General features: G+C 43.3%; 1 protein-coding gene across 1 annotated transcript; it reads right to left on the bottom strand.

Moving 5' to 3' along the window:
* Nucleotides 1–14,248: 14,248 nt before the first annotated feature.
* LOC142486089 (interferon-induced protein with tetratricopeptide repeats 5-like) lies at nucleotides 14,249–27,511 on the bottom strand. The gene is made up of 2 exons (XM_075584745.1): nucleotides 26,433–27,511; nucleotides 14,249–17,074 (listed from the first exon to the last, which is right to left on the bottom strand). The coding sequence occupies exons 1-2, from the start codon at nucleotides 27,509–27,511 to the stop codon at nucleotides 15,610–15,612; spliced, it is 2,544 nt and encodes an 847-aa protein (XP_075440860.1). The 3' UTR covers nucleotides 14,249–15,609.
* Nucleotides 27,512–27,712: the final 201 nt, after the last annotated feature.

The following is a 27,712-nucleotide window of genomic DNA, read 5'->3' as shown; positions in this document are numbered from 1 at the left end:
CACGCATTCACATATTAATACTCTCACTGCCAGGCACGCATTCACATATTAATACTCTCACTGCCAGGCACGCATCCACACATTAATACTCTCACTGCCAGGCACGCATTCACATATTAATACTCTCACTGCCAGGCACGCATTCACATATTAATACTTTCACTGCCAGGCACGCATCCACACATTAATACTCTCACTGCCAGGTACGCATCCACATATTAATACTCTCACTGCCAGGCACGCATCAACATATTAATACTCTCACTGCCAGGCACGTATCCACACATTAATGCTCTCATTGCGAGGCACGCATCCACATATTAATACTCTCACTGCCAGGCACGCATCCACACATTAATACTCTCACTGACAGGCACACATCGATACATTAATACTCTCACTGCCAGGCACACATCCACACATTAATACTCTCATTGCCAGGGACACATCCACACATTAATACTCTCACTGACAGGCACACATCTACACATTAATACTCTCACTACCAGCCACGCATCCACACATTAATACTCTCACTGCCAGGGATGCATCCACATATTAATACTCTCACTGCTTGCCAGGCACGCATCCACACATTAATACTCTCACTGCCAGGCACGCATCCACATATTAATACTCTCACTGCCAGGCACGCATCCACATATTAATACTCTCACTGCCAGCCACGCATTCACATATTAATACTCTCACTGCCAGGCACGCATTCACATATTAATACTCTCACTGCCAGGTACGCATCCACATATTAATACTCTCACTGCCAGGCACGCATCCACATATTAATACTCTCACTGCCAGGTACGCATCCACATATTAATACTCTCACTGCCAGGCACGCATCCACATATTAATACTCTCACTGACAGGCACACATCCACACATTTATACTCTCACTGCCAGGCACGCATCCACATCTTAATACTCTCACTGCCAGGGATGCATCCACATATTAATACTCTCACTGCTTGCCAGGCACGCATCCACACATTAATACTCTCACTGCCAGGTACGCATCCACATATTAATACTCTCACTGCCAGGTACACATCCACATATTAATACTCTCACTGCCAGGTACGCATCCACATATTAATACTCTCACTGCCAGGTACGCATCCACATATTAATACTCTCACTGACAAGCACACATCGATACATTAATACTCTCACTGCCAGGCACGCATCCACACATTAATACTCTCATTGCCAGGGACGCATCCACACATTAATACTCTCCCTGACAGGCACACATCTACACATTAATACTCTCACTACCAGCCACGCAAACACACATTAATACTCTCACTGCCAGGAATGCATCCACATATTAATACTCTCACTGCTTGCCAGGCACGCATCCACACATTAATACTCTCACTGCCAGGCACGCATCCACATATTAATACTCTCACTGCCAGGTACGCATCCACATATTAATACTCTCACTGCCAGGTACACATCCACATATTAATACTCTCACTGCCAGGTACGCATCCACACATTAATACTCTCATTGCGAGGCACGCATCCACATATTAATACTCTCACTGCCAGGCACGCATTCACATATTAATACTCTCACTACCAGCCACGCATCCACACATTAATACTCTCATTGCGAGGCACGCATCCACATATTAATACTCTCACTGCCAGGTACGCATCCACATATTAATACTCTCACTGACAGGCACACATCGATACATTAATACTCTCACTGCCAAGCACACATCCACACATTAATACTCTCACTGCCAGGCACGCATCCACATATAAATACTCTCACTGCCAGGCACGTATCCACACATTAATGCTCTCATTGCGAGTCACGCATCCACATATTAATACTCTCACTGACAGGCACACATCGATACATTAATACTCTCACTGCCAGGCACACATCCACACATTAATACTCTCATTGCCAGGGACGCATCCACACATTAATACTCTCACTGACAGGCACACATCTACACATTAATACTCTCACTACCAGCCACGCATCCACACATTAATACTCTCACTGCCAGGGATGCATCCACATATTAATACTCTCACTGCTTGCCAGGCACGCATCCACACATTAATACTCTCACTGCCAGGTACGCATCCACATATTAATATTCTCACTGCCAGGCACACATCCACATATTAATACTCTCACTGCCAGGCATGCATCCACATATTAATACTCTCACTGCCAGGCATGCATTCACATATTAATACTCTCACTGCCAGGCACGCATTCACATATTAATACTTTCACTGCCAGGCACGCATCCACACATTAATACTCTCACTGCCAGGCACGCATTCACATATTAATACTCTCACTGCCAGGCACGCATTCACATATTAATACTTTCACTGCCAGGCACGCATCCACACATTAATACTCTCACTGCCAGGAACGCATCCACATATTAATACTCTCACTGCCAGGCACGTATCCACACATTAATGCTCTCATTGCGAGGCACGCATCCACATTTTAATACTCTCACTGCCAGCCACGTATCCACACATTAATACTCTCACTACCAGGCACACATCGATACATTAATACTCTCACTGCCAGGTACACATCCACACATTAATACTCTCATTGCGAGGCACGCATCCACATATTAATACTCTCACTGCCAGGTACGCATCCACATATTAATACTCTCACTGACAGGCACACATCAATACATTAATACTCTCACTGCCAGGCACGCATCCACATATTAATACTCTCACTGACAGGCACACATCGATACATTAATACTCTCACTGCCAGGCAAGCATCCACATATTAATACTCTCACTGCCAGGCACGTATCCACATATTAATGCTCTCATTGGGAGTCACGCATCCACATATTAATACTCTCACTGACAGGCACACATCGATACATTAATACTCTCACTGCCAGGCAAACATCCACACAAAATACTCTCATTGCCAGGGACGCATCCACACATTAATACTCTCACTGACAGGCACACATCTACACATTAATACTCTCACTACCAGCCACGCATCCACACATTAATACTCTCACTGCCAGGGATGCATCCACATATTAATACTCTCACTGCTTGCCAGGCATGCATCCACACATTAATACTCTCACTGCCAGGTACGCATACACATATTAATATTCTCACTGCCAGGCACACATCCACATATTAATACTCTCACTGCCAGGCACGCATCCACATATTAATACTCTCACTGCCAGGCACGCATTCACATATTAATACTCTCACTGCCAGGCACGCATTCACATATTAATACTTTCACTGCCAGGCACGCATCCACACATTAATACTCTCACTGCCAGGCACGCATTCACATATTAATACTTTCACTGCCAGGCACGCATCCACACATTAATACTCTCACTGCCAGGTACGCATCCACATATTAATACTCTCACTGCCAGGCACGCATCCACATATTAATACTCTCACTGCCAGGCACGTATCCACACATTAATGCTCTCATTGCGAGTCACGCATCCACATATTAATACTCTCACTGACAGGCACACATCGATACATTAATACTCTCACTGCCAGGCACACATCCACACATTAATACTCTCATTGCCAGGGACGCATCCACACATTAATACTCTCACTGACAGGCACACATCTACACATTAATACTCTCACTACCAGCCACGCATCCACACATTAATACTCTCACTGCCAGGGATGCATCCACATATTAATACTCTCACTGCTTGCCAGGCACGCATCCACACATTAATACTCTCACTGCCAGGTACGCATCCACATATTAATATTCTCACTGCCAGGCACACATCCACATATTAATACTCTCACTGCCAGGCACGCATCCACATATTAATACTCTCACTGCCAGGCACGCATTCACATATTAATACTCTCACTGCCAGGCACGCATTCACATATTAATACTTTCACTGCCAGGCACGCACCCACACATTAATACTCTCACTGCCAGGCACGCATTCACATATTAATACTCTCACTGCCAGGCACGCATTCACATATTAATACTTTCACTGCCAGGCACGCATCCACACATTAATACTCTCACTGCCAGGTACGCATCCACATATTAATACTCTCACTGCCAGGCACGCATCCACATATTAATACTCTCACTGCCAGGCACGTATCCACACATTAATGCTCTCATTGCGAGGCACGCATCCACATATTAATACTCTCACTGCCAGCCACGTATCCACACATTAATACTCTCACTGCCAGGCACACATCGATACATTAATACTCTCACTGCCAGGCACACATCCACACATTAATACTCTCATTGCCAGGGACGCATCCACACATTAATACTCTCACTGACAGGCACACATCTACACATTAATATTCTCACTACCAGCCACGCATCCACACATTAATACACTCACTGCCAGGCATGCATTCACACATTAATACTCTAACTGCCAGGGATGCATCCACATATTAATACTCTCACTGCTTGCCAGGCACGCATCCACACATTAATACTCCCACTGCCAGGCACGCATCCACATATTAATACTCTCACTGCCAGGAACGCATCCACATATTAATACTCTCACTGCCAGCCACGCATTCACATATTAATACTCTCACTGCCAGGCACGCATTCACATATTAATACTCTCACTGCCAGGTACGCATCCACATATTAATACTCTCACTGCCAGGCACGCATCCACATATTAATACTCTCACTGCCAGGCACGCATTCAAATATTAATACTCTCACTGCCAGGCACGCATTCACATATTAATACTTTCACTGCCAGGCACGCATCCACACATTAATACTCTCACTGCCAGGTACGCATCCACATATTAATACTCTCACTGCCAGGCACGCATCCACATATTAATACTCTCACTGCCAGGCACGTATCCACACATTAATGCTCTCATTGCGAGGCACACATCGATACATTAATACTCTCACTGACAGGCACACATCGATACATTAATACTCTCACTGCCAGGCACACATCCACACATTAATACTCTCACTGACAGGCACACATCTACACATTAATACTCTCACTACCAGCCACGCATCCACACATTAATACTCTCACTGCCAGGCATGCATCCACACATTAATACTCTCACTGCCAGGGATGCATCCACATATTAATACTCTCACTGCTTGCCAGGCACGCATCCACACATTAATACTCTCACTGCCAGGCACGCATCCACATATTAATACTCTCAGTGCCAGGCACGCATCCACATATTAATACTCTCACTGCCAGGCACGCATCCACATATTAATACTCTCACTGCCAGCCAAGCATTCACATATTAATACTCTCACTGCCAGGCACGCATCCACATATTAATACTCTCACTGCCAGGCACGCATCCACATATTAATACTCTCATTGCAAGGCACGCATCCACATATTAATACTCTCACTGCCAGGCACGTATCCACACATTAATGCTCTCATTGCAAGGCACGCATCCACATATTAATACTCTCACTACCAGCCACGCATCCACACATTAATACTCTCACTGCCAGGCATGCATCCACACATTAATACTCTCACTGCCAGGGATGCATCCACATATTAATACTCTCACTGCTTGCCAGGCACGCATCCACACATTAATACTCTCACTGCCAGGCACGCATCCACATATTAATACTCTCACTGCCAGGCACGCATCCACATATTAATACTCTCACTGCCAGGCACGCATCCACATATTAATACTCTCACTGCCAGCCACGCATTCACATATTAATACTCTCACTGCCAGGCACGCATTCACATATTAATACTCTCACTGCCAGGTACGCATCCACATATTAATACTCTCACTGCCAGGCACGCATCCACATATTAATACTCTCACTGCCAGGTACGCATCCACATATTAATACTCTCACTGCCAGGCACGCATCCACATATTAATACTCTCACTGACAGGCACACATCCACACATTTATACTCTCACTGTCAGGCACGCATCCACATCTTAATACTCTCACTGCCAGGGACGCATCCACACATTAATACTCTCACTGACAGGCACACATCTACACATTAATACTCTCACTGCCAGCCACGCATCCACACATTAATACTCTCACTGCCAGGGATGCATCCACATATTAATATTCTCACTGCTTGCCAGGCACGCATCCACACATTAATACTCTCACTGCCAGGTACGCATCCACATATTAATACTCTCACTGCCAGGTACACATCCACATATTAATACTCTCACTGCCAGGTATGCATCCACATATTAATACTCTCACTGCCAGGTACGCATCCACATATTAATACTCTCACTGACAGGCACACATCGATACATTAATACTCTCACTGCCAGGCACGCATCCACACATTAATACTCTCATTGCCAGGGACGCATCCACACATTAATACTCTCCCTGACAGGCACACATCTACACATTAATACTCTCACTACCAGCCACGCATCCACACATTAATACTCTCACTGCCAGGAATGCATCCACATATTAATACTCTCACTGCTTGCCAGGCACGCATCCACACATTAATACTCTCACTGCCAGGCACGCATCCACATATTAATACTCTCACTGCCAGGTACGCATCCACATATTAATACTCTCACTGCCAGGTACACATCCACATATTAATACTCTCACTGCCAGGTACGCATCCACACATTAATACTCTCATTGCGAGGCACGCATCCACATATTAATACTCTCACTACCAGCCACGCATCCACACATTAATACTCTCATTGCGAGGCACGCATCCACATATTAATACTCTCACTGCCAGGTACGCATCCACATATTAATACTCTCACTGACAGGCACACATCGATACATTAATACTCTCACTGCGAAGCACACATCCACACATTAATACTCTCACTGCCAGGCACGCATCCACATATTAATACTCTCACTGCCAGGCACGTATCCACACATTAATGCTCTCATTGCGAGTCACGCATCCACATATTAATACTCTCACTGACAGGCACACATCGATACATTAATACTCTCACTGCCAGGCACACATCCACACATTAATACTCTCATTGCCAGGGACGCATCCACACATTAATACTCTCACTGACAGGCACACATCTACACATTAATACTCTCACTACCAGCCACGCATCCACACATTAATACTCTCACTGCCAGGGATGCATCCACATATTAATACTCTCACTGCTTGCCAGGCACGCATCCACACATTAATACTCTCACTGCCAGGTACAGTACGCATCCACATATTAATATTCTCACTGCCAGGCACACATCCACATATTAATACTCTCACTGCCAGGCATGCATCCACATATTAATACTCTCACTGCCAGGCACGCATTCACATATTAATACTCTCACTGCCAGGCACGCATTCACATATTAATACTTTCACTGCCAGGCACGCATCCACACATTAATACTCTCACTGCCAGGCACGCATTCACATATTAATACTCTCACTGCCAGGCACGCATTCACATATTAATACTTTCACTGCCAGGCACGCATCCACACATTAATACTCTCACTGCCAGGTACGCATCCACATATTAATACTCTCACTGCCAGGCACGTATCCACACATTAATGCTCTCATTGCGAGGCACGCATCCACATATTAATACTCTCACTGCCAGCCACGTATCCACACATTAATACTCTCACTGCCAGGCACACATCCACACATTAATACTCTCATTGCGAGGCACACATCCACATATTAATACTCTCACTGCCAGGTACGCATCCACATATTAATACTCTCACTGACAGGCACACATCGATACATTAATACTCTCACTGCCAGGCACGCATCCACATATTAATACTCTCACTGCCAGGCACGTATCCACACATTAATGCTCTCATTGGGAGTCACGCATCCACATATTAATACTCTCACTGACAGGCACACATCGATACATTAATACTCTCACTGCCAGGCACACATCCACACATTAATACTCTCATTGCCAGGGACGCATCCACACATTAATACTCTCACTGACAGGCACACATCTACACATTAATACTCTCACTACCAGCCACGCATCCACACATTAATACTCTCACTGCCAGGGATGCATCCACATATTAATACTCTCACTGCTTGCCAGGCACGCATCCACACATTAATACTCTCACTGCCAGGTACGCATCCACATATTAATATTCTCACTGCCAGGCACACATCCACATATTAATACTCTCACTGCCAGGCACGCATCCACATATTAATACTCTCACTGCCAGGCACGCATTCACATATTAATACTCTCACTGCCAGGCACGCATTCACATATTAATACTTTTACTGCCAGGCACGCATCCACACATTAATACTCTCACTGCCAGGCACGCATTCACATATTAATACTCTCACTGCCAGGCACGCATTCACATATTAATACTTTCACTGCCAGGCACGCATCCACACATTAATACTCTCACTGCCAGGTACGCATCCACATATTAATACTCTCACTGCCAGGCACGCATCCACATATTAATACTCTCACTGCCAGGCACGTATCCACACATTAATGCTCTCATTGCGAGTCACGCATCCACATATTAATACTCTCACTGACAGGCACACATCGATACATTAATACTCTCACTGCCAGGCACACATCCACACATTAATACTCTCATTGCCAGGGACGCATCCACACATTAATACTCTCACTGACAGGCACACATCTACACATTAATACTCTCACTACCAGCCACGCATCCACACATTAATACTCTCACTGCCAGGGATGCATCCACATATTAATACTCTCACTGCTTGCCAGGCACGCATCCACACATTAATACTCTCACTGCCAGGTACGCATCCACATATTAATATTCTCACTGCCAGGCACACATCCACATATTAATACTCTCACTGCCAGGCACGCATCCACATATTAATACTCTCACTGCCAGGCACGCATTCACATATTAATACTCTCACTGCCAGGCACGCATTCACATATTAATACTTTCACTGCCAGGCACGCATCCACACATTAATAATCTCACTGCCAGGCACGCATTCACATATTAATACTCTCACTGCCAGGCACGCATTCACATATTAATACTTTCACTGCCAGGCACGCATCCACACATTAATACTCTCACTGCCAGGTACGCATCCACATATTAATACTCTCACTGCTAGGCACGCATCCACATATTAATACTCTCACTGCCAGGCACGTATCCACACATTAATGCTCTCATTGCGAGGCACGCATCCACATATTAATACTCTCACTGCCAGCCACGTATCCACACATTAATACTCTCACTGCCAGGCACACATCGATACATTAATACTCTCACTGACAGGCACACATCTACACATTAATACTCTCACACCAGCCACGCATCCACACATTAATACACTCACTGCCAGGCATGCATCCACACATTAATACTCTAACTGCCAGGGATGCATCCACATATTAATACTCTCACTGCTTGCCAGGCACGCATCCACACATTAATACTCCCACTGCCAGGCACGCATCCACATATTAATACTCTCACTGCCAGGCACGCATCCACATATTAATACTCTCACTGCCAGCCACGCATTCACATATTAATACTCTCACTGCCAGGCACGCATTCACATATTAATACTCTCACTGCCAGGTACGCATCCACATATTAATACTCTCACTGCCAGGCACGCATCCACATATTAATACTCTCACTGCCAGGCACGCATTCACATATTAATACTCTCACTGCCAGGCACGCATTCACATATTAATACTTTCACTGCCAGGCACGCATCCACACATTAATACTCTCACTGCCAGGTACGCATCCACATATTAATACTCTCACTGCCAGGCACGCATCCACATATTAATACTCTCACTGCCAGGCACGTATCCACACATTAATGCTCTCATTGCGAGGCACACATCGATACATTAATACTCTCACTGACAGGCACACATCGATACATTAATACTCTCACTGCCAGGCACACATCCACACATTAATACTCTCACTGACAGGCACACATCTACACATTAATACTCTCACTACCAGCCACGCATCCACACATTAATACTCTCACTGCCAGGCATGAATCCACACATTAATACTCTCACTGCCAGGGATGCATCCACATATTAATACTCTCACTGCCAGGGATGCATCCACATATTAATACTCTCACTGCTTGCCAGGCACGCATCCACACATTAATACTCTCACTGCCAGGTACGCATCCACATATTAATACTCTCACTGCCAGGTACACATCCACATATTAATACTCTCTATGCCAGGTACGCATCCACATATTAATACTCTCACTGCCAGGTACGCATCCACATATTAATACTCTCACTGACAGGCACACATCGATACATTAATACTCTCACTGCCAGGCACGCATCCACACATTAATACTCTCATTGCCAGGGACGCATCCACACATTAATACTCTCACTGACAGGCACACATCTACACATTAATACTCTCACTACCAGCCACGCATCCACACATTAATACTCTCACTGCCAGGGATGCATCCACATATTAATACTCTCACTGATTGCCAGGCACGCATCCACACATTAATACTCTCACTGCCAGGTACGCATCCACATATTAATACTCTCACTGCCAGGTACACATCCACATATTAATACTCTCACTGCCAGGTACGCATCCACACATTAATACTCTCATTGCGAGGCATGCATCCGCATATTAATACTCTCACTGCCAGGCACGCATTCACATATTAATACTCTCACTACCAGCCACGCATCCACACATTAATACTCTCATTGCGAGGCACGCATCCACATATTAATACTCTCACTGCCAGGTACGCATCCACATATTAATACTCTCACTGACAGGCACACATCGATACATTAATACTCTCACTGCCAAGCACACATCCACACATTAATACTCTCATTGCGAGGCACGCATCCACATATTAATACTCTCATTGCCAGGGACGCATCCACACATTAATACTCTCACTGCCAGGGATGCATCCACACATTAATACTCTCACTGCCAGGGATGCATCCACATATTAATACTCTCACTGCTTGCCAGGCACGCATCCACACATTAATACTCTCACTGACAGGCACACATTCATACTCTCACTGCCAGCCACACATCCACATATTAATACTCTCACTGTCAGGCACGTATTCACGCATTAATACTCTCACTGCCAGGCACGCATTCACGCATTAATACTCTCACTAACAGCCACACATCCACACATTAATACTCTCACTGCCAGGCACGTATTCACGCATTAATACTCTCACTACCAGCCACACATCCACATATTAATACTCTCACTGCCAGGCACGTATTCACGCATTAATACTCTCACTGCCAGGCACGCATTCACGCATTAATACTCTCACTGCCAGGCACGCATCCACACAAATAATACTCTCACTGCCAGGCACGTATCCACACATTAATACTCTCACTGAAGGCACACATCTACACATTAATACTCTCACTACCAGCCACGCATCCACACATTAATACTCTCACTGCCAGGGATGCATCCACATATTAATACTCTCACTGCTTGCCAGGTACGCATCCACATATTAACACTCTCACTGCCAGGCACACATCCACATATTAATACTCTCACTGCCAGGCACGCATTCACATATTAATACTTTCACTGCCAGGCACGCATCCACATATTAATACTCTCACTGCCAGGTATGCATCCACATATTAATACTCTCACTGCCAGGCACGCATCCACATATTAATACACTCACTGCCAGGCACGTATCCACACATTAATGCTCTCATTGCGAGGCACGCATCCACATATTAATACTCTCACTGCCAGGCACGCATCCACACATTAATACTCTCACTGACAGGCACACATCGATACATTAATACTCTCACTGCCAGGCACACATCCACACATTAATACTCTCATTGCCAGGGACGCATCCACACATTAATACTCTCACTGACAGGCACACATCTACACATTAATACTCTCACTACCAGCCACGCATCCACACATTAATACTCTCACTGCCAGGGATGCATCCACATATTAATACTCTCACTGCTTGCCAGGCACGCATCCACACATTAATACTCTCACTGCCAGGCACGCATCCACATATTAATACTCTCACTGCCAGGCACGCATTCACATATTAATACTCTCACTGCCAGGCACGCATCCACATATTAATACTCTCACTGCCAGGCACGCATCCACATATTGATACTCTCACTGCCAGGCACGTATCCACACATTAATGCTCTCATTGCGAGGCACGCATCCACATATTAATACTCTCACTGCCAGGCACGCATCCACACATTAATACTCTCACTGACAGGCACACATCGATACATTAATACTCTCACTGCCAGGCACACATCCACACATTAATACTCTCATTGCCAGGGATGCATCCACATATTAATACTCTCACTGCCAGGCACGCATCCACACATTAATACTCTCACTGCCAGGCACGCAACCACATATTAATACTCTCACTGCCAGGTACACATCCACATATTAATACTCTCACTGCCAGGTACGCATCCACATATTAATACTCTCATTGCAAGGCACGCATCCACATATTAATACTCTCACTGCCAGGCACGCATCCACACATTAATACTCTCACTGACAGGCACACATCGATACTGCCAGGCACACATCCACACATTAATACTCTCATTGCCAGGGACGCATCCACACATTAATACTCTCACTGACAGGCACACATCTACACATTAATACTCTCACTGCCAGGGATGCATCCACATATTAATACTCTCACTGCTTGCCAGGCACGCATCCACACATTAATACTCTCACTGACAGGCACACATTCATACTCTCACTGCCAGCCACACATCCACATATTAATACTCTCACTGCCAGGCACGTATTCACACATTAATACTCTCACTGCCAGGCACGCATTCACGCATTAATACTCTCACTGCCAGGCACGCATTCACGCATTAATACTCTCACTACCAGCCACACATCCACACATTAATACTCTCACTGCCAGGCACGTATTCACGCATTAATACTCTCACTACCAGCCACACATCCACATATTAATACTCTCACTGCCAGGCACGTATTCACACATTAATACTCTCACTGCCAGGCACGCATTCACGCATTAATACTCTCACTGCCAGGAACGCATCCACACAAATAATACTCTCACTGCCAGGCACGCATCCACATATTAATACTCTCACTGCCAGGCACGTATTCACGCATTAATACTCTCACTGCCAGGCACGCATTCACGCATTAATACTCTCACTGCCAGGCACGCATTCACGCATTAATACTCTCACTACCAGCCACACATCCACACATTAATACTCTCATTGCCAGGCACACATCCACACATTAATACTCTCACTGCCAGGCACGCACCCACACATTAATACTCTAACTGCATGGCACACATCCACACATTAATACTCTCACTGCCAGGCACCCATTCACGCATTCATACTCTCACTGCCAGGCACACATTCATACTCTCACTGCCAGGCACGCATCCACAGATTAATACTCTCACTGCCAGGCACACATTCATACTCTCACTGCCAGGCACGCATCTACACATTAATACTCTCACTGCCAGGCACCTGACCATACAGGATTTAAGCACACACTCATCCCGTGAGATTTTCCTGTAGAGCCATTCCCTGAGCATTTAAGTAGTTTAGCATTGTATGAGCAAATGTGCCCAGCAGAGTGCAGCGCGAGGAGGGTCCGGATGATAGGGGCTTTGATTGGAGGAAGATGGCGCTGTGGGAGGAGCTCAGGTGAGGGAGAGGAGGAATGAGGCTGTGGCAGTGATTTGAGGATTAGGAGTAGGAGCTCAAGAGTCATTGGCCCAAGTACTCGGTTTAAGAACCATCCACCAAGGAATACCCACAGGACAGTGGGAATGGTACTGTGCATCATAGCTGCTGCCCTGACAAAGTATCTTATTGTCTCCCTTCCCCAGCAAAGTCCACTTTCCTTCAACCGTATCCTAGAAAACCCCTTTGGCAACGACCCATGAACCCGAGGAGTGCAAAACTGAGGCATGATGAGAATTCTCAAATTAACCCAAACTACTAAATAGCACACAAACACATTTTATTAACATCAAACATTTGTTACGAAGCATTAATTGATATGTCAATTTCATTTTGAAGTCTACAGTACATTGCATAACATGAAACATGTATATGAAGAATGTTACATTTTGTAGACGATTTTAGTGTGTGCTATACTAAAGTTATACAATTTAGTATGGTTCTCAATCAAATATAAACATCATGCAAATTAATGTTTGCTGTTTTAATTCTGGACTTTCTTTTTGGAAGAAATACACTTAAGCAGGTATTACAATATCCAGGAACCATATTACAATCATTATGCAAACTTTTTATTACGCAATTATTTTCTCAACGTTTTAACCTTTCCATTTGGTGACAAGCAATTGAAGAAGAAATTTGTATGCTGCACACCACAAACAAAACAATGCATTCAATATTAGCGGTGCTGCTGGGTCAAGGGGTACCTGTCCTGGTGATCCTGATCTGAACTGAAGATAAGGGAGATCCAACGCACAACGGATTTGCTAAATAGAAATTTATTGTGCCACACGTTTCGACCATTAGATCTTTCTCAAGCCTGTCACTTGAGAAAGACCTAACTGCCGAAACGTTGTTTGACACAATAAATTTCTATTTAGCAAATCTGTCGTGCGTTGGATCTCCCTTATCTTCAGTTTAAGCAATTGAAGAAGCCTCCACAACTGGAGCATACAGCCATATATACATTCAAATACATCTGCACGCAGATTGCAACTTTGCAATGGGACTGGAATAACTACTGTATTTATCATTAATATAGGGATTATTATAATTCTATTGGGTGAGTAATATACCACCGCTGCATAGTAACTTTTTTTCACTTGGGGTGTTTGGGCTTTAACTGTGGGGGAGACTCACTACGTGCCCTTTTGGCGTATCACACGGCGATCAGGCGTTAACTTCCTTTCTTATCAATGGCAAACACAGGATCACAGTGCGATATCCCGCGTCCGCGCGTAGTGAGTCCTGGCCTTTTTATTATGTTTTTCTTTCTGTAAGAACTGTCAATTCTCTCAGTGGCTTAATTCAGGTATTTGTATTGTATTGTTCTGCACTAAATTACCTGATCCTATATTTGCTGATTATTAACATTTTTGCTGTTTTGAACTTTGTGGCCATAACAAATGTGTATTCTCATTGTGCTTAGCATGTTAGCTGTGCTGTGATCTATAAGTGGTACACAATATTAATCTCAGTCTTCACTATACAACACTATGGTTTTCAGGTACTTCCACCACTGATATATTTGACAGCAGTATGTATTACGGTGTGTGACAATATAATAACACTGTATACTAAGTATATAGAAATGCATGTAAGTGTTTGCATATTCTTCATTTACACGTTGCAAAGCCTGTAATTCATATTTTCAATCTCATGTCACAAAGAGCACTCAAGTACTCTTCATTATAAGGATCACATTCATGGGCTTTTTCATAGCAGTCAGTTGCTTGCATATTCTCTCCATTCAGCTGATGGACAAACCCAAGCAGGGCAAACCCAGTGGCATCTGACGGATTTCTTTTTATTATTTTTTTAGCCAACTTGTTCAAATTCAATGCAGATTTTTGTTTTGTTTTGGTTTGAATGCTTATCATGAGCACCTCTTTGTAATGTCTTATGGCTTCAGATTCGGATTTCCCGTGATATTCTTCATAAACTCCATAACTGTAGTGGATTTGTTGCTTCTCTTCACATGTGAGATTTTCCATGCTTAGCACTTTTTGAAATGTTTCTTCTGCTTTTTGGAATTGATTTCCGTCAGTATACATGTTTGCTAGATCAACGTGTGCGTATACAAAAGATGGTTTCAACTCCAGAGTCTTTTCAAAGTAAAATGTGGCATAATTAATCATTTCCCTTATTTGTTCTGTGTAGGTACCAGTGGGTTGAAAATTGAACTTTGCAGCCTTTGCATCTCTTTTCAGTTGTATCATATTTTGTCTGTAACAAAGACCTGCCTGGTGGTGAAGAAATCCAGAGCTGGGAGTCAGTTGTATTGCTTTTTGCAGAACATCAAGAGCCTCCTTCGTCATTCCTTCTCTCCTGTAAAATTTTGCAACATAGCGAAGTAGATATGGATAATCTGGTGTTTGTCTACGTGCTTCCTCAATGCACTTTTTGGCCTCTTCAGCTTGGTTAAAATCCTGATGTTTCAAACCAAGAAGAGCCCTGACCACTGTATCTTTTGGATTTAGCTGCACGGCACGTTTCAACAGTTCCAGTGATAGAAGTTCATTAGTCGGGCACTTGGTTTCCTTGAAACCTTCCAAGCGATACACTGCAGTTGCATAGCCCGTGTTCCACTCAGGATTTTCTGGGTCGATTTCAAGAGCCTTCTGAAAACATTCTTTGGCTTTTTCATAGTATTCTCCACAAATCGTTAACACACACCAACCATGTTCACCGTATATCTCAGCAAGCAGGACATTGCTACTGAGAGCGGTTTCAAACTTCTTGTGAATTGTTGCCACCTTGTTAATATAGTCCTGAGCCTTTTCTAATTCGTTTGTATGATAGTACAGCCATGCGTAGTTACCATAGGTCACAACGCATTTAATGTCTCTTTCATCAGATTGCGTTTTTGGGATATGCTCTTCAGCTATTCCTAGCTGGGCAATGGCTTCCTCATTTTCGCCTTTCAGATGTTTTATATAGGCCAAAAAATTGTAGATCATGTATCTGCGTGTAGTGATTAAAAATTCAACTTGATCGTTAAGCCGCTCTTCCATGTTAATAATATCACAATCCTTTTTCAGTGACTTCCATGTAAAAGGGCACTCCAGCTTCAAGAGGCTGGTCTTCAAAGAACTCTTTAAAAGCTCACTAAGAAATAAAAGAGATTGGGCATTAGCTTGTAACAGCATTATACTATGAGGCTGCTATTTCATGCTACAGTAGTTCTAGAATTTACAGTAATACTGTAAGTACTATGATGTAAAAAAAAATGGAACAAACTTGCACTCTCCCCGTCTACTCTAGCAGTGGACAAATGTGTCTTAAATAGAGGTGTTAAGATCCTGCAACCATACTGCTGATGCACACAACTACAAAATACCATATTGGATTAGCACTCAAAAAAGAAATCAAAGAAGATAATAATAGACTCAGGTGTCACTTTTGGTCTCACCAAGTTTCTTCTTTAATGTATCAAAAATCATCAGCAATACAAACATATATAAGAACACACAAGGAAAGGTAAGTCAGCAGACAGACACAGCCTGACGAAGGGGCGAGGAGGCCTTGAAAGTTTCTCTAATTTGCACATTTACTAGTGTCTGCTGACTTACCTTTCCTTGTGTGTTCTTATATATGTTAGTATTACTGCTTATTTTTGATACATTAAAGGAGAAACTTGGTGAGACCAAAAGGAACATGTGAGTATCATTATCTTATTTGACATATTTTGCGAGTGCTGATCCAATGGGACATTTTGATAACATGATGTAAACCACATAGATATTTCAACTAGACGTGCAAAACTTTCACACAAGTTCATGCAAGTGGTGAATTTGTGTTACAGACACACAGATATACAGTATACCATTAGCATATAGGGATTTGATTTGAGGATCCTGATCAACAAAATGTGTCAACTCTCTAAATCAACTCCAAAGAGGCTGACGTTTTTTCACCTCCAAAAAAAACCTAATTGTCATGCTATTCAATAAACCCTGGAGAGCTGTGATACACAATCATTTTTTCCTTGGCTGCCGTAGGGTGCATTCGCAGAGTAGAAACCCAATTGCACACCTGGTGCTAGTGTAAAAAATATTAATACACCTATAAAATCATAGTATTATTGACTGCTAAGTAACCATAGTGGTCATACTTGAAAACGAGAGGTAATTCTCAATGTATTACTTCCTGGTAAAACGTTTGATAAATAAAGGTATTATGCATCAAGCAACGGATTCAGGTTTTGTTCTGCAGCACATTTGTTTTCAATTTTTTCCCCTCCTTGGGACATCAATTAGCAAATACGTGAGTGTGCGAGTGTGCAAGTGTGAATGTGTGTGAGTCTGTGTGCGTGTTTAGTTTTTTCCTCTTATCTATATATTACAATGGCCTACAGACCTATTAGCAATTATTTGTTAATAATCCGTTCTTATTATTAGATGGAGGATAGTTAGGTATATAGGGGTGGAGATAGTGGGAGTAGATGCTGGGGGCATGTGCCCCAGAGAGAGAGGTTAGGCCTCCCTGTGCGAGGTGAGAAGGGTTAACCCCTTGTATGCCTCAGCAGCAGGGCCGGTGCAACCACTAAGCAACTTAGGGTGGCACATTTTGGGGGGCGACGGAAAAGGTGGAGGAGGAGGACAGTGGGTGGCAGGAGAGGAGGAGGAGAATGGCAGGCAGCAGCGGGAGAAGAGGAGAAAATCAAGCAGCAGTGGGTGAAAAGGACAGAGAATAGTGGGAGCGGAGCAGGGAGGTAGAGGATGGCCGGGGAGGCATGTGCCCAGATCCTCCCGGCCACCCTGCTCTGCTCCTGCGGTCCTCGGTCCTCTTCTCCAGGCACTGCCTAACATCCTCCTCTGCTGCCCTGCTCTGCTCCTGCCATTCTCTGTCCTCTTCTCCCACCAACACCCGTCATCTTCCTCTTCTGCTGTACTGCTCCTGACATCTCCACTTCAGACCACAGAAACCAGGTAGTTAAGAGGAGGGGTGAGAGAGGAGGGGGGGGGGTAGAGGAAGAGGAGGGGTGAGAGGCAGAAGAGGAGAGAGTGACATAGGAAGAGGAAAAGAAGGAGGCTGAGAGAAGAAGAGGAGGAGTGTGAGAGTATGAAAAGGAGGGGGTGAGAGAGAAAGAGGAGAAGGAGGAGGTGACAGGAAGAGGAGAATGAGGGGGGTGAGGGAGAAAGAGGAGGGTGGGCGAGTGAGGAAGAGGAGGGGATGATAGAAGAAAAGGAGCGGGGGTGAGAGGAAGAGGAAAAAGAGGGGTTGAGAAAGGAGGAGGGGGTGAGAGGACGAGAGGGAGTGAGAGAGGATGAGTAGGGGGTGAGAGGAGGGGGTGAGAGAGGAAGAGGAGGAGAGGGGTGATTGAGAAAGAGAAGCGGGGGTGATTGAGGAGGAGGGGGTGATTGAGGAGGATTGTGAGGGTCTGAGAGAAAGGAGGGTATGACAGAGGAAGAGAAGTGGGAGGGGGGTGCGAGGAGGAGTGGAAGAGATGGTGAAATAGGAGGAGGAGTAAGAGGCGAGGTGAGAGAGGAAGAGGAGGAGGGGTAGGGGGTGAGAGAGAGGAGTTGGAGGGGGTGTGAGAGATGGGGGTGAGATGAGGGAGGTGAGGAGGGAGGGAGAGAGTGGAGAGGGGTGAAACGATAGAGGAGGTGGGGGAGTGAGACAAGAGAGGATGGGGAGAGGGTGAGTAAGAATGGGGCTGTAGGCGGACGCTCACAGAGGTATGCAAGGGAGACTGATTAAAGTGAAAGCCTTTTATTGCGCCTTTTCCTTAACATCAGGAAACCATCCAAACAATGGGTAAACAAAGCTTCTGTTCACTTGGGAGTATTTCTAGTGAAATACTATGCAGTTCACAACTCCCTTAGATAAGCATGTCTCCCAGCCCCAAACATATAGCATGAAATGAACAGATATAAAAAGTCTTGTAAATAAAAGTCTTACACTGGCGACACACTTTATTTGAGCTCGGCTAGTCCCACGAATTCGGGTATACCCGGGTGTATTGAGGTTTGTGACTGTTTTCTGCCCGAGTGCATTGGGTTATTTTCCAGGCAGGGATTGAAGCATTTTATTCCCGCTTGCTGCAATACTGCACAGTATATATATATATACTGCATTACAATTCATGAATTTATGCCATCTGGTAGACACGCGAAGCATTGCAGCCTATTAAATCCTAATCATTATCATTTAACAGATCAGCCGCCCGTCAGCCAGGCATGAACCCAGGCTGGGAAGGCAAACGCAACGGGGCTTGTCAGAGGTGAGGAGCGGTGCATTCCAGGTATCTGCCAGGTACATACTGGGTATTTGCTCGAATAAAGTGTGTCGGTGCAGTATCTGTTCCTTGTGGTTTGGAGGGAAAATCTTCTCTGTTCCTGGTTGCTACCTTTTCTTCAGGGTTTGTCAGCATTCAGGTTTAGAAGTTTCCCCTGTGTCTTGAAAGCAGCTCTGCTGTTTCTTCTGGCAGGGCTCAAGACAAGTTTCTCCAAGTTCAGCTCAGGTGTGAGCTAAGGAGTCTCTCTTCCTGTCTCAAAAGACAGGCTTTTCTAAGCCATCTAATCAGGCAGGTGGTGTTTGTTAATTGACTACCAGCAGTTAACCACCACACTGCTGGATTAGAGGCACATTACCTGAACAGGGATAACTCCCCTGTTACAGGGGCTATAATAACAAAATAAGAATCGGAAAGTTTGGGGGCGGAGCGGTTCTGAAGGTTTGTCTAGGGTGCAGAATACCCTTACCCTTACACCGACCGGCTTAACAGTTAATAAGGGATTGCATGTAATATAATGGGTAGGAAGAAGGGGGTAAGATGGTCCGTGGTTCACAGCAACTTCAGCAGCCAACGCATGGATGTCTAAAAAAACTTTATTGATCGCTAGCAGCAAACATCAGGCAACCACTCTAACATGTTTCGTCCAGGCTATTTGAAAAAGTCCATAGCCTGGACGAAACATGTTAGAGTGGTTGCCTGATGTTTGCTGCTAGCGATCAATAAAGTTTTTTTAGACATCCATGCGTTGGCTGCTGAAGTTGCTGTGAACCACGGACCATCTTACCCCCTTCTTCCTGTGTCATCATTTCCGGAGGAGCACGCTGACGCCAGCTACACCAGAGGAGGAAGCCGCTGCAGAATTCCCTGCACCAACAGGGACGGCTTTTTCGTGAGTACTCCTAACCTCCACGCGGTATTTCAGGGAGATTATTGAGGCGGTTAGTGCCGGGCTGTGATTTACTTGGGGGCGCCCCTTAGGGAGGTGTCCCCCTGTACCTCTATCCGGCTTACTATTACCCAACTCCCTGTTTTCAATACCGGAGGCTTATTGTTTCATTAATCATTGCTGGGTCTCTCTTCAATCAAGTTGCCATAAAGTGTGTGCACTACCTGTTAGCAGCCTCGGTATACTGGGTAATTCCATATTCTCTAATATAATGTGTAGTTCGGTAGATAATTACTTCCCACCTTCTGTCTCTGTAAGTTCTCCCATTTACTATTTAGATTGTAAGCTCTTCATGGCAGGGACTCTTTCCTATTGTTTTATGTATGTAGCGCTTATTTGCATTGTGTTATAATATTATGTCACATGTATTACTGCTGTAAAGTGCTATGTACCTAGAAGGAGCTATAGAAATAAAGATATATATACATAATTAGTATTATTAATCCTTTAGGTAATATGGTGGACATGACGGGATGCACCATACATGATGCACGGCTACATGACCACGATGGTTACTAAGGGGTTCGTCTTTGAAGTCTTTTAGTACAGATTGAATCCAGGTATAAATTCTAATTCATTGTAGAGCTGCATCTTTTTTTTAATTAAGCAAAAAGTGTAAAAATGTCTCAGGAGAAGACGTCCCAAATTATTTTGTAATATTCTAGTGAAAAGAGTAATAATCAGTGGTTAAAATGCGTACAAATCAGACAGAGATGTCAATTAAAAAACAACTGAACGAAGCAGTAACATATTTTTTTTTAATTCATGTCTCTTTAGGGATTTGTCTTTATTGTGCCCAATAAAATTTTAAAGGAAGTTGCTAAAATAATTTTTTCTTTTATTTGGAGAAATAAACATTATTACTTAAAACAATACATTTTAGCAAGTATATGTTAAGGGAGCAAAAAAGATTTCAAATTCAAAAATAAAACACTTTTCTAAAAACATTTGTTTGCTAAAAATGTTTTGTTGGGGCTTTAGTTATTATTCTAAATCAAAATAACAATATATTGAGTCACTTGGAATTTTTATATTAGGCTATTTCAGTTACAACTCAGGAATGTGGACTTGTTTTTGGTGCCATTCCAACTTGGAGGGGTGTTCTGAAGATATGGTACAGAAAGCATGTTTGTTATTGAGCCTAGAGGACAAAAAACTATGAATTTGTAGCTGCATTCAATCTAAACCCCTTCAGTGTACATCTGTGTCGCCCCAAATGCGGACACTTGAAGGGGCTCCCAAAGAGCTGCTCCCCTCTGCACAGGACCAGCGTGCTAAGGGTTAACATTTGCTTGTACTTTGTGGAATGTCAACCACACCCACTGGAATGTTAATGAGCCAAGAGGACAAAGAACTTTGAATTCGCAGCTGCATTCCATCTGAACTCCTTCAGTGTACATCTGCGTTGTCCCAAAGGCGGACAGCCTTTGGAACAGGCGAAGGGCAGCTAAAGGGTGTGAGCCGTTTGCTGATGTTTGGTGATGTTAAAGCTTCTCTATTTCAATCTGAAACTCACCAGCCCTTTATCCCCTGTACCCAATTTTCCAACTCTATCTGTCCATGAAATGTCTGTGAATTGATGGTATAACCTCTGTTCTTTTAATATAACCAGGTATTGTTATACATCTGTGCCCAGGACATACTTGGTAACGAGGTAGCTCTCAATGTATTACTTCCTGGTAAAACATTTTTTATAAATAAATTGACCAATCCCCACTTTATTTGGCATCTCTTCTATTTCTGGGTAAAAAATGCAGATTTAGTAAAAAAAAAATCATTTTAATCAGAGCATCACTCAACCCTTTTTCTCCTGCAGTTGGTTTTTGGAACTAAATGTTATTCAGTTCAATGGGTTAATGTTTGGTCTCTGTGTAATACATTGCTGCCCACCAATAAAATGCATTTTTTTAATCAAATTATACACCAGATTCACCCTATAAGAAGTATGTTATCAAAATTTTGCAGTGATAATCAGGTTCAATACCCGGTGTCAGCAGCATGTGACCTTGGGCAAGTCACTTTATCTCCCTGTGCCTCAGGCACCAAAATCATAGATTGTAAGCTCCACGGGGCAGGGACCTGTGCCTGCAAAAATTCCTGTGCTGTGTACCGCGCGCTATACTGTAACTGTGAAGCAATTTGAGTCCCACTGGGAGAAAGATGCTATATGAAATAAAGTTATTATTATTATTATATTGATGAGATTTGTGCTTTTTGCTTGATGAAAAAAAAGAAACTGTTACTTATGTATTAACTGTAATTACATTAAAACCTTTTGGAAACAAGCTAGTTTTCTGGGGAGCATTTGTTTAAATCCTGTACTTAATATTCATGACAGCGGTGTGCTGCTTTAATTCATTGGGACAAAAAGATAACAACAATGACATTTGATTCATAGAACTTTTTCCTAAAATGATAAATAAATGAACTATTAACTAAATGAAATTTTAGGACAAAAGCCTTGTTTTACTCTATTTAAAATATAGGTTGGACAGTACTTTCCTTCTATCCTATTAGAGATAAGGATTGTATGAACACTGCTCACCTTAATAATCAAATGCTAGGGTAAAAAGTGGTGCATGGGATTATTAACAAGTGGATAGGATTGGTCAAAAGGTGACCAACAAAAGGAGATCCCATAGGTATGCACTCAACTGATATATAACTCTATACGAGTGTAGGTTTATATATATATATATATATATATATTAGACCATATGGGTACCAGGAGGTTAAAATACAAAACAAAAAATTATTTATTAAATACTAATGGGTACACATCTAACAAAAAATAATTAACTAATTTAAAAGTAATCTAAAATCTCTAAAGAAAGTGATAACGGAGTAGGTCGGCAAACACAGTGGGGTGTATGGGTATATAGCATTAGGGGTATATACAGTACAATCATGGAGGTCCCATATGTAAGTGACACTGCCTATAGACCCTATAGTGTAGGTCTGTATAGTGTAATTCGGCGGTGTGCTAGCTACATTAGCCTATGTGCACACAAGCCTCTGTATCACAGGGACTGTCAGATTGGCGTCACTGAGCAAATAGCAGCTAAATATCCCTCGTTTATATACTCCTCATGATGGAGGGATAGTACTCTAATGAGTATGCGGTGTATAAACAGTGCGCCGTATATCACCCATATCCGAGTTGTAGCTCTTAGATCACCGGGGATGCCTCATGCTCCGTCTCACGCTCCACGAAAAGAACCGGCTGACGTCATCAGTCTGTGCATCGCCTAACACCCGACGATCGTTTCACGCCTCTTGGCGCTTCTTCTAGGGGGGAGGAGTGTAACGTATCTCCTCTATGGTATGTATTTATACACCTGCTGGGGGCGGTGCTGTGGGCGTTTTAGTGTAAACGTGAAGACCCAATTAGGTCGTCCGCCTCAGTTAAATTAAACTGATTGAGTGGCTATTAATTATATAGCCGATTGTATTGATTAGCGATGCATAGTATTGGAGTCGAATACTTAGGTATTGTATGTAGATCCCTGTATGAGTGACGTGGTTGAAGGTGATTTGCGTTAACATATTTTATTTAATTATCATGTAGACCATACCATATCAACTTATTCCCATTAGGATTATGTACGCTTTGTGTTGTTAGTGCCTTATATCCACAGAAGTAGAGATATGTTGAAACATGCTGTATTTGCATATCTGTATGTTTGCCGTGTAGGAGTGACCACTAGCTGTTTAGACCGCCCAAAAGGGTCAATGCGGTCTTACTATTTATTAAATATATTTAAGCTGACTATGTTGTTATAATATCAGTGGCCCTAATATTGGGCAGGAGTATATCCTTAGTAAGTATATGTTGGTAAATACCCTTGGCGCATCACAAAAAGGTCAGTATATAATACCATTATGTTCCCATATTTTAGTAATGGGAGGAGTGTATAGGTGTGTTTGCACAGTTCAGTGCAATAGATGGATATGTGAGGGGTGTAGGAGTAATAACGAGCAGTTCAGTCCGCCCAAAAGAATGGTCAATACGGTCTGGCTGAGTGTAAGTTATAATCTATGCCCTGACTGTATAGAGTAGTTAGATGAAGGTTGAGTATATAAACCCTTCATTCAGACCTATAGGGCTGAGAGTTTTTAATGTATATATCCATTTACACTCTTTTTGTAGGAGTAACCTATTCCAGTCACCCTTACGCGGTCCTAAAGGTACCAATTCTATCCCTGCAAAGCGCAGATTCATAGAAATACCATCATGTACGCCATTCAAATGTCTGGCTAAGGGTGTGTCATGTTTGTTGCGTATGGACCCCAGGTGTTCGAGGATTCTCACTTTCAGCTGGCGAAAGGTTTTGCCTACATACATTTTGTTGCATGTACATGTAATGGTATATATAACTCCTTTGCTGTTACAGTTTATGAAGTCAGTGATTTTAAATGTTTTTACTTTTGTGTTATCTGTGAATGATTTAGTTGGTGGCATGTATACGCATGCCTTGCATTTCCCGCAAGGGAATGATCCCTGCGGTTTGTGATCTAACCATGTTCTATTGGGTATAGGTTGGTAGTGACTCTGTACCATCCTATCTTTTAGGTTGCGTGATCTTCTACATGTAAGTGTTGGTGACGGGTTCAACACTTCTATCAGATCCTCATCCTCAGTGAGTAGGTGCCAATGTTTTGTGAAGATACGTCTCAGGTCATGCCACTGAGTATTAAAAGTGCCAATAAAACGTATGACTTCTTTGGTGTCTGGTCTCACTTTGTTTTTCGTCAGAAGCATATCTCTCTGTGTGTGTTTAGCTCTCTTTAGGGATTTCTGGACTGCATTCTTATTATATCCCCTGTCATAGAACATCTGGCTCATTTCTCCTGCCTTACTCGCAAATTCTGCCATAGTAGAGCAGTTGCGTCGAAGGCGGAGAAATTGTCCTGTGGGTATGTTTTGGACAAGATGATTGGGGTGGTGGCTGTCTGCCCGTAGAATGCTATTGGTAGCTGTGGGTTTTCTAAACAGTGTAGTTTGTAGATACCCTTCAGTGTCCTTGTAGATGGTTATGTCCAGAAAGTCTATTGTATGTTTGTCCGTTTGCATAGTGAGTTTTAGATTGAATTGGTTATTGTTCAATTTGGCAACGAATTCTTGCAAGAGAGCTAGTGAGCCCTTCCATAGCATGAGAATATCATCAATGTAGCGGACCCACATAATAATGTTTTCCGCGTACATGTCCAGGTCACAGCCAAAAACCACGGTTTCCTCCCACCAGCCCAGGTATAGGTTGGCGTAGGTGGGGGCACACGTGGTTCCCATGGCCGTGCCCTGGATTTGATGATAATACTTCCCATTGAATATAAAGAAGTTGCTTGTAAGTACAAATTCTAGGAGCTTGATGACGAAGGCGTTGTGTATTTTAGCCTCCATATCTCTGGATCTCAAAAAGAAGCTAACCGCCCCTAGGCCAATTACATGTGGGATACTTGTGTATAGGTTCACTACATCAAGGCCCACTAAAAAAGTGTCGTCATCGATATGTACATTGTCTATTCTAAGCAAAACATCTTTGGTGTCTTTCAAATGTGATGGAAGTGAGCTCACGAATGGACGTAAAAATTTGTCAAGGTATATGCTTGCATTTGAGGTGACATTTCCTATACCTGACACAATTGGTCTTCCAGGAGGAGGGGATAGTCCTTTGTGCACCTTCGGTAAGTGATAGAATGTGGCTATCCTAGGGTGAGGTATAAGGATAAATTCATATTCGGTCTTGGTGATCACTTTGGTCTCTAAACCTTCCTTTAGGATGGTAGTAAGTTTAGTTTTAAAAGAGTCTGTAGGGTCTACATCGAGTATCTTGTAACACTTTGGGTCTTTCAGTAGATTAGCACATTCCTGGATGTAGTTAGATTTATCCAAAATAACTATATTGCCCCCTTTATCAGAAGGTTTTATGATAATGTTTGTATCTGTTTCTAGTTCCTTCAGAGCATGTATTTCGCTAATTGATATATTACTGGATTTTTTCATAGTTAGCGTATGTAATTCTTCGATTTCTTTAGTAATCAGACTAGTAAAAACCTCTATATTGGAGCACGTCTCCATAGCAGGCATAAATTTGGATTTGTTTCTTACGTTAGTGAAAGGGCCTTCCCCTGGTGGTTTTTCACTTTCCCTAAGTAAGTCTCCAAGGAGGCGTATGTTCATACGATCCATATGATCATATCCTTCCATGGGTGTGTTAAGATTAAGTCTCTTCTCGCGTCTAGTATGGAATTTATGAAGTAGTAGTTTACGCGAGAAGAGATTTAGATCCTTGAAACACTCGAATTTATTAATCTGATTAGTGGGGCAGTAAGACAATCCTTTGGATAGCACCGACATATGTGCAGGGGTCAAAACTTTGTGTGATAGATTAATTATCTGTGAAACCTCCTTTTCCTGGACACTCTCCCCCTGTATTGGGGCCTGTACCCCCACCGGTCCCTGTCTCTCAATTGGTTTTGATTTTGAGCCCCCTCTCCTTGTTCTCTTCCGTCTCTGATTGGATTTAGGGGGGCAAGATGTTCTAAAAACCAGATGGGG

This window comes from Ascaphus truei, unplaced genomic scaffold (assembly GCF_040206685.1).
Source record: "Ascaphus truei isolate aAscTru1 unplaced genomic scaffold, aAscTru1.hap1 HAP1_SCAFFOLD_730, whole genome shotgun sequence".
In the NCBI taxonomy this organism is placed as follows: Eukaryota; Metazoa; Chordata; class Amphibia; order Anura; family Ascaphidae; genus Ascaphus; species Ascaphus truei.
Note: the sequence above shows the minus strand (reverse complement) of the source record. Positions and strands in the feature narration are given on the sequence as shown.

Excerpts from the sequence above, each read along its gene's own strand:
- LOC142486089 (XM_075584745.1), bottom strand. The coding sequence starts at position 27,511 with ATGTCGGTGCTATCCAAAGGATTGTCTTACTGCCCCACTAATCAGATT. Across the intron at positions 17,075-26,432 it reads GGCACGGCCATGGGAACCAC|TGAGCTTTTAAAGAGTTCTT; the intron begins GTGTGCCCCCAC and ends TTTATTTCTTAG.